General features: G+C 31.4%; 1 protein-coding gene across 4 annotated transcripts in view; it reads right to left on the bottom strand.

The window, feature by feature from the left end:
- LOC118192354 (protein O-mannosyl-transferase TMTC3-like) overlaps positions 1–18,080 on the bottom strand; it is a 495,624-nt gene that overhangs the window by 13,227 nt on the left and 464,317 nt on the right. For all 4 annotated transcript variants that reach the window (XM_085815135.1, XM_085815132.1, XM_085815133.1 and 1 more), the window contains 4 exons: positions 15,749–15,822; positions 14,907–15,027; positions 6,554–6,655; positions 311–394 (listed from right to left, as the gene is read on the bottom strand). In XM_085815135.1, coding sequence (XP_085671261.1) covers positions 311–394; positions 6,554–6,655; positions 14,907–15,027; positions 15,749–15,822 — 381 coding nt within the window. The remainder of the gene's footprint in view (positions 1–310; positions 395–6,553; positions 6,656–14,906; positions 15,028–15,748; positions 15,823–18,080) is intronic.

Raw genomic sequence — 18,080 nt, forward strand, 5'->3', positions numbered from 1 at the left:
ACAATCGGAGAAGATTTCATAAAAATTTATAGATCCACCTCACCGCTGATAATAATTTAAACACAACTATTAGGATATGACTATGGATTCATTTCACGTATTTGTAGGAAAAAGAGTGCTCTAAAATAACATAGAGCAGTTAATTATATTACTTAGGACATTTCTCCTAAACACATTTATTGAAGGTAGTATAAGCCATCTGTTCCGCATAATTAAGATCCTCGAAAGCGTCATAAACACGAGAAAGCCAGCTACAGCCTCTCTGTTTGGAAAGAAGGAAAAGGCAATCTATTTTAAATGACTCAATTACCTCTTCTGCTGCATCCAGATTCTTCAGGTAATTGACGTTGATATCCGCCAGTAGCAATAGGCCATTAATATGTCCCGGATAATGCTGAAATAAGAATACAGTAATTGGTTTTAATGAACTGATTGATGCATTGACTTCAAGATTTAAAGTACCACTTAAAAGCAATGGATTTTATTAATTTATTTTTCTAAAGCAGAGTGGTTTTCTGGAGAAATTCTGGGGCTTTGTTATTCGTTTTCGAAGTAAAATGCAATGTTAATGTCAGTAACATTGCATTTTACTTCGAAAATGATTTTTAGATTCTAGAAGCTGAAAATACTTTTAAAAACTAGAAAACATGAAATATTCATTGTTAGATGGCTAATGGTAGTTTGTATAATTTACTAGCATTTCTAGCAAAAACAAAGTTTCTGGATTATCTTTCGATAACTTGGAACCGCGTCTTGGATATGACTTTGCTTTACAAAACTTTAAATTACTGGACTGCACAAATATACATGTTAATAAAATGTTTTCATTATGCACGAGTTTACGTGTAAAGAATAATAAATACTTAATACTTTCAAAACATTAAAATATCCCCAAATGCAACACATTTTAAAACTGGTTTATGAACGTGAAATTTTGTGTGTTTATTTTGATATCCTTAGAAATATATTTTGTAGTTTTATTTTATATCTCATATATTAAAACATTTGAAATAAAATACCTTTTTTGTCTTCCACTTAATACTACTATATGTACTGCGCGCAGCATTGTGAAAACAAATCAGTATTTTCTTATGATTTTTATTTTCAAAAGAGAAAAAGTGAGTAGAATTAAAATGATCTATGTTAAAAAATATAATTGTATTTCCTTTAAAAAAATAACACTTTTTACTTTCGTAAGGAATTATTTTTTAACATAATTAAAGATAATTTCTAAAATTTTAGGCGGGGGACATAGTAGTTGCTCCTTTTAACTCATCTAAGATGTACACAATTGTTCCGTTTTTTTAAATTCTGACTAGATGGTTTCGGAGAAATCGTGAAAGCAAACAGGATAATTATAGTTAAGGGAAATTTTAATTTTAAAGATATAATTACCTTCAAATCCTGTAAATGATATTATTTTCTTCAAAAATATAAAAATATACTTATAAATAAAATTTGTAAGTATGTATAACTATATATTTCAATAATATATTTATGAATGCAAAGTGTAATATGAAAATAAAGGGACAAATTAAAAGACCAAAGAATAAAATAAAATAGTAAAAGAATAAATGAATGTTTAGAAAGAGTGATTTATCAACTCTTACTAAAGCTAGCTTAGTTTAAACTAGCTCTGTTTTGCCGTTTGCATATCGAAACGCCAGAGTCATTTTCATTTACTGAAAGACTTTGTACAAACAACTTTGCTTCGAAATGGAGCAACATTCAATTTTTTGTAAACAATTAGGTAAATTTGCTTCTGAAATGTTATAGATGATTCGAACAGTATATAATAATGCATCGTTTTCAAGAACACAAGTGTATAATTGGTATAACCAATTCTACCTTTCAACTTCAAACAGCTCTAAAAATGTAAACATTCGCTCTTTGATAAAAGCTGATAGACGTGTAACAACTTAGCAACTTTCAGACATTCTTGGGATAAGCAAAGAAAGCTGGAGGTTAATTTTAATTGGAAATCTGAATATATGGAAAGTTTGTATAACTTAATTTGTGTCTCGGATTTTGATAAAACCGCAAAAGAAGACAAAGAAGGTTGCTGCGACAGATTTGCTGACTACTGATAGACAGGACAACAATTTCTTTAAGTGTATCATAATGGGATATGAGACCTGGTGTCTACAATACGATCCAGAAACAAAGTGCAGAGTAAAAGGGATCGTTTTCTGCCATACAGAAAAATAACGGATGTCCTGGTAAGGGCATTGCACATTTTTTACGTCTCCAGCATCAAAGAAAGCCTAATGACTCTACACATTTTGATTCTGGGCCAAAGGTTTCTTTTACACCTTAATGCTAGGTTCCATACAGAATTGTTTATATTGCTAAGCATTCAGTTGTAGTGATAAATCAACCACCATATTCTTCCGATTTATCGCCAGCTGAATTTTTCCTTCTTACGAAGCTTAAGATATCTTTGAATGGACAGATATTTGAAAACGTTTCGGATATTAGATTAAATGTTACGCGTATTTTGCTATTTGTTTCAACGCCTATAAACAGTGTTTCGATGACCTGAAGAAACGTTGAAAAACTGTATAAACTCCTGTGGCAAATTTATTTGAATGTTAGTAATTTTTTTTTCATAAGAAATTGGGCGGTTACTTTATGGGCGAAAAGTTGTATATATTTTCGGGTCCCTTCTTTTCCTGCTCGTTTGAATGATTCGACAACTGAACTTTAACTTCTGCTTCTGTCATATCAGACTTACAGATATATTCTGTAACATTCAATATTACGTCATGTTGAGTCTTCATCCACTTTTTGCAGCATCTTTCAGTTTTGCTTTTAGTATATCTCTATGTTGTCACATTAGAATTTGTATTAAGAGGATACTACCGATATCGATAGTGGTTATACGTTGCGTATAGTTTACTTTTAAATGTTTCAATACGAATGAAATTCAGTTTAAGTAAATGATCTGAAAAGAATAAGGTAGAAAACGAATAATACACAAGAAACATTCAGAACGACCGTCAAAGCAAGAATGAATACTACTTAAGAAAAATAATGTCAATAAATAATAAGGCTATTATTATTCTAACTCGCCTTATGATTGTTTCTGATAGACTATGCGGAAGTGTCACTTGCTGTCCATAACTGGTTATACCTGTTGTAAAATTTCATTTTCCTTTAGTCGCGATATGTGCAAATGCCACTTGTGCGAAATTGCCATGTGCGCAAGTATCGCCACCGTTTGAGGACTGCAATCCAGTTTGTTTTGGATTGCAATACATAAAGTTATAATACTGAATTGTCTCTAAAATAATACAACTGCGGTTATCATAAAATTAGAAAGTCCACACTTTTCAAAAGAGACGTTTTCATTTTAAATCATCAATAAAATTTTGTTTATTTTAATCATTTTGTAGAATCATACAATAACAGAGCAGAAAACAACAGGCAGTTTCGAAAGAATTTAAAAATTTTGAAAGATTCACAAACAAAAAAAAATATAAACACTAACTGAATTAACACACATTCTTGTTCCTTTTAAATTAGCAAACCGCCGATTATCTAATGAATCGAATAAGCGAACGCAATGAGAATGGGAGAATTAAATAGTTGAGAATAAATAAAACTTTAAAGTCATATATACATTTTGGGAGTTAGTAAAAAGATCAAACGAAGATTAAATAAGAAATAAGTAATATTAAAAAAAGATTAAACGAAAATGGATCAATTAAAATATCTAGTTTCAAATAAAGTTTTCCGCCAAAAAACGTTCTTAATAAAGTTAGAAAAAAACCCCCATGAAAACAGTACCTTTAGTGCGGGAGCAATCACAACTCAAATCTACCATTTTCTGCCAATGTTTTAGTAGTTTTTCAAAGCCTTCGGCCCAAAAACTTGGTGTCCATGAGTCCAAAAACAAATCAACTTATTTCGGACATCCTGTGCAGAATGGAAGATAGCACCAGTAAGCTGTAGCTGCAAGTGAGAAAAAGAGGTAGAAGTCCGAAGGAGCGATTTCGGATCTATATGGTGGGCGTGGCAAAAGATCTCATTGGAGTCCGTGCCAAGTCCAGCAAGTGAATGCAGACACATGTGATCTTGCATTATCTTGATGGAATATTACCTTTTTGCGCCAAAACTCAGTTCGACGATTTTCCTTGATAGCAGCGTCAACACGGACTAACATCTCGCTGTACACCTTACTGTCGAGGATATTACCGTTTCCCAGATACTTTTCGTGGATAACACTATGGCAATCTCACCAGATACAAAGCATGATCTTTTTGTCAGACAAATTGCGCTTTGCGACGCAGCCGACGGGTTCGTCGGGCACAGACCAACCCCCTTTTCGGCCTGTGTTGTTGAAATTAATCCAATTTTCATCATAAGTAATGATCCGGTCCAGAAATTTGTCTTTGAGTTGATATTTGAGCAGATTAGTGCAGGCCCGAAAACGTCTGTCCTCATCTGCTCGAGTCAGTTTATGCGGCACCCAGCGATTGAACTTGTACGTTATGTTTATGCAATGCATACCCCGACTAATGGACACGGCACTAACATCTAATTCCTTAGCAAGTTCTCGAGTGGTTGCATACTGAAATCTTCTTCCACAAGTTCTCGCAGGCGGGTTTCATCAACATCAGCAGGCCGGCCAGAGTGCTCTGCTTCTTGAATATTATGGTTTTTCTTTTCAACTATCGGTACTAAACCTTTACAATGTGATATAATGCAAAATTAGTACTTAAAGCTATACACATCATTTGGTGACATTCTGTAGCCGACGCTTTGCAACAGAACTGGAAGTAAATGATGGTTCTAATCTTGTAGCGTGATAGTTCCATTTCTGACACATTATACTTAATGATTACGATATTGTTTTACAAATCTCACAATACTGCGCTATAAAGCAAGTCTCTTTCTTTCAAATGTCAAAAATCGTTTGACAAATTATGATTAAACAAGCCAACGTGAACTGTTTACGCTGACGATTTTAGCGGTAGCCGGAAACTTTCGTTTAAACTCGATATAACTTCGCGCAACAATGAGTAGTACGGTTAAAAAAACAAATCAACTCATGAAATGAATCAAAAACTTCACTGTATGCAATGTTTTGGGAAAAAGCATTGTAATAAACTTTAATTAAACTAAATGTCAGAGCAGAAAACTCGCATTTGTTTAAACTAAACCGTGGTAATAGTTTCAGAGACAGCGCTAAACAACGAACACTCACTTTTTTTCAGAGAAAGAGAAAAAATTGTCTATGCTTTCATATTGCAGAAGGAAAGAAGGCAAAATGAGTTTCGCTTTGACGTTGTGCTGACGGCACACAAATTCACCTCTCCGCATATAAGATTATTAATACTCAGTTACATAACTGTTTGTATTGCTACAAATTGGTATATTTCAAAGAATCAAACATTAAATTACATTTCTAATTTCGAATTTAGTCAAGACATGCTATATATATGTTTATTCTTCAATAGCGATAAAAAATGTAATTCTGCTTCGCAAAAGAAAGGACGCTTTTAAAATTACAAAACTATACCATAATTTGCACCAAATATTTAGATTTCTAGACCACGTTTTTTCTGCATTTACAGGAGGAAGAATCGGGTCTATTTTTTCCATAATTCATAGTTCTAAGAAATAAAAATCGCTTTTTGAATGAATTTGGAAAAAAAATTCAAATCCTTATTATTGAAACGTTATTAATTGAGAGAAGAACAGTTTCTTAATGCAGACGACAGATTTCCAGTTGTACGAATTTATCTTTTAATGCCAGTATGTCCAAAAAAGTCCTTATCAGGCCCTCATTTCTGCAAATGACTTGTAGTTACAGTTACAAAAATAACAAATAGTTACAGTTACAAAAATGACAAATAGTTACAGTTACATATACTTTCAATATAAAGACACATTTATACTTTCAATGACAAAAATTTTCTAAACGATACAAGTATTCCTGTTTTCGAATTTTTAAACAAAATTTCAATTATATAAAAATTACGAAGTTTTAACTTTTTGTACACGGCTCTATGCTTATATTTAGGTAGATATTATTATCATTAAAAAATCTAGGATAATTATAATCATTATATATAGCAATTATGTTCATTATACAAAATAAAACATAAAAATGTGACTCCCATCAATAAATACCGACCGAGATATTTCATTTTAAAGCTGAAGATTATATTCAGGGACCCTAAACAAATTAAACAGCGAAATATTTGTATTTGTACGTAACTAAAAACATCAATCAGATTATTATGAAAAGTGTGTCAGTCATTGCAGTAATTTCCCGAATATATACTACAGATGAGAGATGTAATTATATATGGGTTTCTGGACATTTTAATCAAAACACATAATGATCGAGTAGAACGTCAGTTGAAGGAAAGATCTGTTTAATGATTAGGTAACCTAAAAACCAAATGAAAATATTGCTCCTTCAGTATCTTTCAAAATAAACAGATGAAAAGACATCAGATAAGATTAAAACACAATGCTTTCCACAAATAACATTCATGAATCAAAAAATAAAGAAAAATTAAAAATAAAAAAAACTGATTACTTGAAGCAGTTGATTGAGGGTAAAGATTGCTTCAGTTTGTCTCTGTTGCTCGGATAACAATAAAGCAAGGTTGAACAATGCTTCCCGGGATACTGGAACTTTCTGAAAGAAGGTTGGAGGGAAAACGAAATTAATATAGAAGAAGACTGATTTCATTGGAAAAGCTTTAATATTCATTGAAAACGAATTTTTTTCCCTCCTATTTCTACACTAATAATCGTATTACTTTATTCTAATACATATGAACACCAAGTCCCCCTCCCCCCAAAAAAACAGGGCGAAGGACAGTTATGCATCTCCCATTGCACTCGGCCGGTTGATAATTTTTTTTTTATCCGTGCTCCGCCCTTAGGCACTATACGGAAAGGGAGAGATGTCCCGTGGAGGTCCTTTTTTAAGGGAAACTCACTCGTATCCACGTTACGTATGGGGAAAACAGGACAACGGCCACGCAGCCAACCTGTTCGCCGGGACTCGAAACCTGGACCGAACTACCAGTGTTCAGCGGCTTTTACCGCTCGGCTGCTAGTGGACCTATTGAGGAAATTCAGCTTGCGTTTTTCATGTCTCGAAGGCGTGACTTAGGATATGTTATAGATTTATTACAATATTATATATAACATTGTTCTAACATATCTATACATTCCAACATACATAATACATATAGCGTTTAATGTTCGCAATGCCGAATTTATATACTATATTGTTCTGACACACTTATTTTGACAGTAAATAGGTCTTTTTCTTAAATGTCACGACAAGGTTTTATCCATATTTGATTTCTAAGATTCAAATTATGCTTCAATAATAAATTTTGTAAGTTTCGATGAGAAATTTAATGAAAAATTCGAAACTTTAGTTTGGTTTATTTTATTTTCTGACCACAAAAAATCACTCGGTGAAGAACCTTTCTGTTTATGGCAACCTATTTCATTTTCCCTTTCATGCTGCACGAGAATGGAAAAAAATATCATTTCTTCTTTCTTGCATATATTTTTACTTTGAATCATATTTTTCAGCACAACTGTTATTCTTAGACTAGCGGGCTGCAGCCAAAGCACAATTTGTAAGTTCTACGTATCCCTGAAAATGAAATGTATTAACACGTTTTAAATATGAAAGAAATTAGTTCATTTTTTACAGGAACAACCAATTCGTAAAAAATGTTTTTATTGCCGAACCAAGAAACAAAACGTTTTGACACTTCAGATTAAAAACGTATGACCATTAAAAACGTATATTCATGATTTAAATTTAATGCAATATAACATTTCTTCAATATTCATAAAAGAATTAATATGGCAATAATATATCGTGCCAGTTATATTAAACTGAAACAAAAAAGTTTCCAACAGCAGCTATTAAAATGCTGACATTAACGAACAATTTTCGATATACAGTGATGTCGCATGCAGTCGCGGGCTTTCTTTACCGTCAGAATGTGACCTTATATAATAATAACACCTTTAATATTTGGCAATGCTATTTTTATTTCATATTTTATAAAAATTACAAATTCTTTATTATCAAATTCTACGACTTGAAAGCGAGCAGTAGAAACACTTTTCGGAATAAAGTATATTTATTTCCAACGCGAAATATTCGGAAACATGAGTGCTGCCACTCGAAAAAATGAGTGTGAAAATTAGTGTTTTAAGAGTTTTTAATTAACATCTCATCTAATTAAAGTCTTACGAAGATGAGAATAGTGGAAATGTCTTTCCAGAAATTTTTGGAATCCGGGGGGCACCTTTTTCAAAGTTCAACTCGACGCCGTTTCGGAAGAGGCAATGCCACAAACAGACGCGCACAGATTTGATCATAGTATAGATATTTTTTTCGATTAGAATTTTATTTTAATTTCTTAAATTGCCTGCTTTAATTATACTTTTTCAAAGAATTATTTTTAAAATTACTTTTTATTCATTCAAATTGTGTACTTTAAATGTATATTTAATATAATTGTTTGGAAAATTTTATTTTATTTATTTGAAGGGCCTTTCTTTCAAAAGAATACTTTGTGATCCAGTATATGCTATCATAAAGTTCTGAACATTTAAAAAATTTTTCTTTCATAGCAAAATTTTGAACTATTTTACGATGTTTATTAGATTTTACATTTATCAAAAATAAAAATTCTGTTTTTTCCTTTTGTTTGCACACTAATTATCATGTTGTGTAACAAAATTTAAACACTACTAGAATAGAAATAATTTCAGTGAATATGTACACTCTGCACATATAAAAAAGGGGACAGTCCTATATCTCCCGTTCTACCGGGCCGATTGACTAAACTTAAATTGTGTTTTTTATGTCTCAAAAGCGCCACAGGATATATAGTAGATTTATATATAGCATTCTTTCAGCATAGGTATTTTTGACATAAAATCGGACTTTTTCTGAAACAATCTACAAACTGGTTTTCATATTTCGATTCTACGACTCAAATTATCCCTAGATATTAAATTTTCTAAAATTTGGTGAGAAATTTACCGAGAAATTAAAAAAATTATCTTGCAGCACCTTCAGTTTAGGCCAATAATAATTCACTTGGCGAAATTCTCAATTTATGGTAATTTATTTTCTTTCGTATTTCGTTGTGCATGAATAGAAAGATAAAACTATGTCGTTCATTCGTTCAAATAATTTTAACAAAGTGCGAAAACAATATTTGGCATCTCTTATAACAAAATGCCCATTTCATGACTCTATAATATAAGAATTCACGTATATCTTGGAAAATTTTGAGTTAAAAAGTCTCTAACGTTTTGAAGATATGCTTAGAAATACATCTACTTTAAGGTGACAATTGTATATATTTTATAGGTTATAATCGAAAAATTTATAAAATTTACTAAAAAGTATAAACTGTAAAAACAAATCAGAAAATATCTGCTAGTTTTATTTGGATTGAATCTAAATTTCGAATTGCGAAAGAATGAATCAAGTAAGTTTAATAAGAAAAGAGATATTAAATGTGTTCCCAATTCAATTAACATGAAAGAGCTAAACGTTTGAGAACTAACTTTTTAAAAACACTCGTGCGATTTTCGCAAAACTTACGTAGTATTCTGCCGTAATATGGGATGTAGAATCGAAATATGAAAAATAAAATAAGCACGTCGTTTCAGGAAAGTCCGATTTTCTGTTAAAATACCTATGTTAGGACGATGTTATATATATATATATATATATATATATATATAACATCGTCCTAACATCGTATATATATATATATATATATCTTAAGTTGGGCTTTCAAGGCATGAAAAATTTCATCAGTTGGCCCAATAGAATATGAGATAACAGAACAGTCCCATTTTTTTGCGTGCAGAATGTACCTAATAGCTACTGTTCTCAAAAATATTTTCGCGACAGCTAACTAAATAACATTTTTGTGATGCACTGTATATATATATAGTTATATATATATAGTTTTATATATAGTTTTGAACACTGGATATATATATAGTTTTGAACAAGACGCCATTTTGTTAAAATAGCCAACATCATTCACCTTCTAAAACCCCCATTTAAGAATACAAGTTTTTCCCCCTTTAGCCGTTGCCTACCATTTTACTTCTTTACGTTTGTTTCTCCATTCTACGAAGCTTCACCGTATTGGAGAAATTTAACTACTTTACTTTTCTGGTAGCACTTCTTTTGAATTCTTCTATTTACGGCAACCCTTTGCAGCAATTTTGATCATTTTAAGTTGAGGCTACCGCTTTGGATGCAAGTATGTTTCGACTTTTTTGTATTTTCTTTGGTCTTTGCAAGACCCATTTCGATACGCTTTTATTATGTTTCTTTTAATTCTTCTGCTTCAAAAATTTTTATATTTTTCCGGCTAGGAGGTGTCTCCCTTAAAACTGTGTAATTTTTGGACTAATAGCTTTTTAGCTATTTATTTTAATTGTAAATTTGCCTAACCAGGGTTTCCTGTATAGCTTTTTCTTGTTTAATAGCAAGTTTTAAGCGCGTCAGGAAATGAAGCGATATAATTGACACTTACTTCTTTTTTTTTATTAAATTGGATTATTCTATTAATGAAATTGCTTTTATAGTCTCAATTATTATCGTTTGACGAAACTCGATAAAGGTGTTAGCTTAAATCGAGTTTTGAGTGATTTTTCCCTTGATAAATCCGGCTCAAACCTCGGGTTGAGCTAATTTGCCATTTGTTCAATTTTTTGTACATATTTACTGTGTATTTCAAATGTATTTATTTTTTTACTAGAGTCCTTTTAAAATATTTTGTGCGTTAAAATTTCTTAATTTTTTCTCCCCTTTTTTGATTTTTTTCTCCCCTTTTTGAGTTATCTCGATTTGTAATTTTTACATTTTGTTTTTACTACTTTAGTATCGTTTGTTGTTGTTACATGATTTTACATTTTTGCTAAGGAACTATAGTGTGAAATGTATTTTTTAGCATTAGCTTTTAATTTCTCTTCCTTAAAACAAATTTTAAAAATTTTGCAGCTCAATTGCAGCAGTAAAATTGTTGACCACTAAGGTCTCTCTAATTCATGTTGTCTTTCTACTTATATATATATAGTCTAGATGGCAGCAAGGTAGCAAACCTTTGATTTTTTATAAGCGAGATAATCTTAAATGTACTTTTCTGTTAAAAGGGTACCAATATCACCAAATGCGTGCCAAAGCGTCAAATGTAGTAGTAAATAGCTGAGCAATGTTTAATATTCTGTCCCTGTATACAGCGCCATACAAGGATAGAGCTCTTCTCATGTACAAAGCTATCTATTCTTGCTAAAAAAATAAACAAAATTAAAAAAATTGTTTAGAAAATTTGGCATTGGGTACATTAAACATATATATATACATTATTATTATTACATGTTCATTTTTTTCACGAAGCCTGATGCATTGTTAGGCTTGCCGCCACGTAGTTAGATGTTGCGCTAAGTGTCTCTTTATTAACAGAAAAGTACCTCGTAGACTATATCTGCATAAATAAGCTTAATATTGATAAGAAAGTAACTTTTAGTCTTCTACGCGTTATGCAGTTTCAAACATTATTTATTCCTGGATACAAAATAGTAAAAATAATGAGTTTAAATCCAGTAAAGTTCTTTCATTCTTAGGATACATTTTCCATTAAAATGTGACACAAAATCATTACTGGAATTTTAGGTATTATGGAAAGATGATGCTTCGTAAAAGCTTTCGATAAACTTCGATTAATTATTGGCAAAATAGTTGATCGTCTTAAATCAATACTATGTTAATAATAAGTTCTCTCTACATTTGTTAAGTTAGTTTTTATTTCAGCTTTTATCGTTCTTCATTTTGCTGAATTTTGTCACTAATGAAGAAGCGTCCATATTAATTACATTTTAAAAAATGTTAGAGCTTAGGCAAGGAAGTAATTTTTGATAAACAGAAAAGCAAAGTGTTTGCGTTATTAATAGGATGGGTTAGAAGGTATGGTTAATGGTTTTGAGAAAATATAGAGTTTTGGATACTTCTTGTTTTCCTTTTATAAAACGGAATATTCCACAAAAAATAGCTCGTTAGGTTCAAAAATCATTAGGTTACTATTATAAGTAGCTGTTTAATTATATTCAGTTTTTATAAAGATTTAAAGAATACAGAAAAGCATTTTATAATTATCACATGCTTAACTCTTAAAAATATTTCAAAATGCATTCATAATTCTCTAACTTGAGACAATATAATTGCCATGAATGAAATTCCACCATGCCCATGAAATTCTTAATTCGGCCTTTATTCTCTCAATCGCTGGTTATAGACATCTATAATTAAAAAAAATGTTTTAAATAACACAGATTCATGCTTTTATATTTTAAAATTAAGTAACGTAGTAGTTAATTTCGAAATTCGCTATATTTGACGTCATTCTGAATTTGCTTTGAAGGATCGGTTAATACATTGGTCTCAAAATTACACTGCTTGCGGGCGGCGTGCACCATCTGAAAAGAGCTGACGGGCCAAAATGTTTTTAACAGAATTAAAAAAATTTAAACATTGCAAATAAACTTTACATTTCGCTAAGTAAATATTTTTCAAACTATAATAATAATATCGTAAAGGAAAAAAAATAGACTTATATTTATTTCCGGTCTGAAATTTAAATTTGGTACCGACAAGACATTTTTGTGGATACACTTTGTAATTCAAATAGCTAAATATTAAATTTTCAGATAAGCGTTTATTTAAAATGGTTCTAACATGTTTAATTAACCATTAAATAACTTACTTTAATTTAAACTGAAAAGATTATGAAAAATTTTATAACGTTTCAAAGAAAATTTTCCAAATATTACAAAACTTGAGAATAAATAATGACAGCTTAACCTCTTTCTCTTGTTTATTAAATTATTCTTGGACGCATAAATAAAAATACATAAGTTAGCATGCAAATAGTTCTTGTATACCTTACTACAACCTGACAACTGATGGCATTTCGATTTTGATAAAATTTGTAACCCTGGAAAGAAATTACTAGAAATTATCTTCATCACGGATTATAAATGTTCATCGGTCAATCGAATATTTTTCGTATTAATTTTCATCTGTGAAAAAAAGAAGCTGTTAACATATAAATATATTCCGAATAAAGAGATTATTCTTAGTGCAAAAATTCGTAATTAAAACTTCAAACTACTAAGTTACCACTTCAGACTACTGAGAAAGTTAAACACAACGCTACAGAGTGAAGCTCGTACGGAGATCTCTCAGTACTCCAAAGTCTTACTCTAAATTGAAAAAATGAGAACTTATGGTCCTCCAGCCGCCGCGAAATCTCTAGTACCTTCCATTTCCCGAAATTACTGGAAGGCATATACGGTTAAAGTTACATATGGGAGCCGGATACAGTTGCAGTTAACATATAGGTATCAATTACAGTTGTTCAATTGGAGTAACAATTACAGTTGGACAGGGGCCGGACCAAAATATCGCCAAATATTCGCCAAATTTGCGATGAAAGTCACCCTCAACCATCAACCATCAAATTTGCGATTAGTCGCCCTCAACCATCGCCAGTTTAACAATGTATCGTCAATTTAGCGAGATAGCCATTTACCTCAATGTTAATTAGACTTGCCACTGCAATCTTATTTTTCCCGCAGAGCTTCACTATCAACAGACTTTTTACGTTTCATTATACAAAATTTGTAACGACGTTTTATAAAAAATTATTAATAGAGAATTGGTTAAACCGCCATTAAGAATCCAATTTATTCTTTTCTTATTCTTAGCAACAAATTTTAGTAAGTAAAATCTTAATATATTTACGTTTAAAAATAATTTTATGTTTTTCGTAGTGTGTTCGTCGTTTGTGTGTCGATAACAAAAATAATGCTTCTTTCTGTATGGAAAACAAATAATATTTATATAATAAAAAACAAAAAAGTCATTAATAATGTACAACCCATCCTAAAACTGACGTAAAAAATTTTTAAAAATGTGTTAAAATAAATACAGTGATGTTTAGATTTTATAAATGTGTGTACGCTGTAAAGAAATTCTAAAGTTCTCTAATCGAATTGGCATAAATAAAGAATATTCTAGGAGCGGTATTTCATAATAATTCTAGGAGCGGTATTTCATAATAATAATTTTTTTTTTTGTAAATTGGAGATTCGTAAAAATGGAGTGTTTATTGTATAATAATAAGAACAATATTTAACACGTTCACTGCAAAAGTTGAAGTGCTGAGTTCGTTCTCGCGCGCCAAGATCCTATCGGCGTTTTTGTGCTTTTAAATTATTTCCTGTTGTCTTATTATTTAGTTACAGATATGACAGATTAGGTTTAACAGTAAATAAATTCATATATACGAGTATATTCATAATATGATATCTTTGCTCCCTGTGCCAACTCCGAAATAACTCAGAATTAAGTAAACAATACTCACCCGTTCTGTGCATTCGAATCATTGAACAAGAACTTACCATTTATAAGATTTTCCAAATGAATAATTACAAATAATAATTGTATCAACATTTCAAGTAAATTATCCTCTAAGTCAATAATCTTAAATAATTAACTGTATCTACGTCTTGAGAAATAAATTATGCATTTCATCCTGCAGGTTAACAAGTAACCTTTGCATGCATTTATTACGGCAATAGTCAATTATTTAGGTAAGTGATCAATAACGGGTTATCTCGTAGCTGGCAAGTAAACGCAGTTTGTTAACTACGTCAGCAAACGTATTAACAGCATTATTACATTTAGAACTTTTTAGTGGTGCATGCATTTTTGTCAACGCAAATATAAACCGTAAATCGCAGAAAATGTATGGAAATTCTATTTGAAAGTTCGTCTAAAAACACCGGCATGAAAAATAAAACATTTTACAAACCTGGAGAGCTTTTCTAAACCATTTCTCAGCACTGGCGAAATTCTTGTTATCCACGGCAACAAGACCTAAATTTATGTACACTCTTTCATTTTCTTTTCCTCTGTCGACGATTTTTTCTAATCTTAAGTAAATAAAACACAATAAGTACACTGAACAATACACGATTATTTTACAAAGCAACTACAAAAGTTTGATTTTCATTTTACTTGACTGATATTACATTTGTATTTTTAATACATATTCAATAAAGTATGCTTAAAGGAGAACGCTTCACGATACTGCGAGGCTTTATGTTTCTTAACCACTTATCCTTTTACAATCAATTCTGGTTCCGCCGGTCCTCACCAGGATGTAAATTAGTTAACGTATATAAGAACACAGTTCTTGATTTTAAGAGTGAGGCTGTTAGCAGCCACTGTAGATGGGTTATGTTATTAATACCTTGCGCGTACGGCAAAATCACAGTCCACAGAGTGTACTTTCTATGGAAAAACTGTCAGTTATAATTCAGATTAAGAATGCATGTTTAAATAAATCTAAGTACTGCTGTAATTAAGTAGAAAAAGTGAAACAAACTGATTTACAACACTAACAGTGGCTAACTAGAAAAAGTAATATGCATGTAAGCGTATATTTCAAAAATGTGTTCACTTGTTCATGTAAACGCACACGGAGCAGTATAATATTAATTTAAAATAGCAATAAAATGCTAAGAAAATTTCAGGATGGACTTAAATATTGTTTTCAACTCTCAACAACAATCAAAATGTTTTTGCAGCAAATGGTTAAATTTTATTATAACCACAAAAAAATCTGATGAAAGATTTTAGAAATTTTCTTACCTAACTTTTGCCAAATTCTTATGATTTTGAAGAGCAGAATCCTGCATTAAAACTGCTGATAATTCTAGAGATTTCTGAAAAAGAATTTTATAAGATATAAAAAAAGCTGCAAATGTTAACATTACAATCTGTGATAGAGGAAATATTTAAAAAGGGAGGTACATAATTCAGAGAACAGTTATATTTAAATGTGCATCTTAATGATAACTGCAGAAAATTACGCGGTTAAAAATAAAAATTGTGCATCTTCTAGTTTCAAAGTTCTTAATGTATATGGTAAGTAAAAAAGTACCGTCTTTTTACAAATTTTTATGGTCAATTATGTAATTTACCTGTGATACATCAAATTAAATTTTGACTAATCAATTTTTTTTCATACATTACAGAAGCTCTAAATATGATGCTTTTGTCAAAAGACAGATATCGAATTCGTAGCTCACCAGGATCCAGACGCTGAAAGTGCTGTAGATGCTGCTTAGTGTAATTGCGGTTAATGTTATCATTCGGATATTGCTATCGAATTGTTTGTACAGGAAAACAGGGAAAACTTTGCTTATTCATTAATTCGATTAATATGATCTTATTAACCGAATTGTTCATCTGATCATATTAAGGTTATAAAAGAAGGTTTTAGGTTATAAAAATTGCTAAATGTCGCCAGATATGAGATTATATCGCCAAACAGTTTGTTTTCGATTATAGTCAATTATTTAAAATTAAGCAAAAAAGCAAATCAGACAGAGGCCCTCTCTACTCAGATTTTTTCTTCTGCAAACAAACAAAAAAAAAAAAAAAAAAAAAAAAAAGTCTACTCCATACTGAAATTACTTTTTTCGCCTAATTTAAAATTTTACATTTACGAGTTTGTTCTCTTCCAGTGAATGAGGGATGCCATCCGAGTATTAAGATTAGGGATAAAACAGCGATGTAATAATTTTCAGAAATGTTATGAACAGTTCATAAACACAATATTGCATTTTCCTAGTTAAAAACCTGTGGAAAGTATTTCTTTATATGTTTCTTGTCGTATTTATATTAAAATTGTAAAGTTCCGTTGCTATTTTCATGGATGTTTTTTCTCATCGTTTAATGTCATCAAAATAGCCGTGGCCAAACGTGAAGACGCGTCCTCTGTATCTAACACAATGGTATCGATAATGTGGATTTTTAATGTCCCCGTATGAAAAGAATACTGTTACGAATTTTGTACATAGATAGATATATTTAGTGAAATTACATGTGAAATTGTTGTATTCCTTTTCCTTATAATGTAACATGAAAATCTAAAGGAGCAAAGGTTACCGGAAAATTAAGAATACAGGGACAAGTCAATGAGCAAATGGCCATCTCGGTAATTTGGCGAGATATCGCCACGCTGGAAACGGTTTGAGGAACTAATTTTTGAAGCCAAATTTGACGAGAAATCGCAAATGTCGCCTAACTTGGCGGCCGTTTGTCCGGTTCCTGTAGCACCGTAATTATAATTGATAGTAAGTATTGTAATTGATGTTTTGTGAAACTGTAACTGTATTCGGCACTCACATGCTTTCCAATAATTTCGTGAAGTAGAAAGTACTAGAAATATCTTGGCGGCCAGGTAAAAACTAAGGCCGAAGAGAGCCTCTGCCCTCAGCTGTTGCTGTGAGGTGTTAGTTTAGAACGACTTCGGAGTATTGAAAGCTTCGCTTTTAGATACGCTTTGCTTGCATTGTGTTTAACTTTCATAGCAGTTTGAAGTGTAACTTCTGATTGTATTCTGTGATACTGTGAACACCTGTACGTTTATTTCTGTGGAAAGGTAGAGAACTCCAAAGTATTTCTTTTGATAAAATAAATTTTATCAATCTATTATCGGACCTGTGTGCATTTAATCTATTACGAAACCGTAAGCACTCAGTTATAGCTTTAACATACATTCGCCACCGAAAATAAAACGCATTAATGTAAGGCTCTGTGTAAGATCCTTTTGAGACATGGCAAAAGGATCTCACACAGAGCACCTGCAATGTGTGGTAAGAAATGCTGATAGTCAAAGTTTAATTTGATGTGTCAAAGGGCATGTTGCTACTAGATGACGGATGCGCACCTAAAACATATGAAATTGGCTTCATCGTGTTGAAATGTAAGCCTGGCAACCAATGGTAAGTATTCTGTTATATCGTAACACCCTTATCTTCTTCTTTGACAGGACTGCAATCAGACAATTACCGTTTCCTGAACTGGCATAAACGAGGAACAGGAGAGAATCTGTTTTCAAGAAAAACTTTCTTGAAAGTCCCTTTCTTTCCAAGGAAAAAAAAGGACTTCTTTGGTGGGGAAATCATCGTGTGAG

This window comes from Stegodyphus dumicola, chromosome 4, assembly GCF_044657685.1.
Source record: "Stegodyphus dumicola isolate Sdum_Otavi_A_Nest chromosome 4, ASM4465768v1".
NCBI lineage: Eukaryota > Metazoa > Arthropoda > Arachnida > Araneae > Eresidae > Stegodyphus > Stegodyphus dumicola.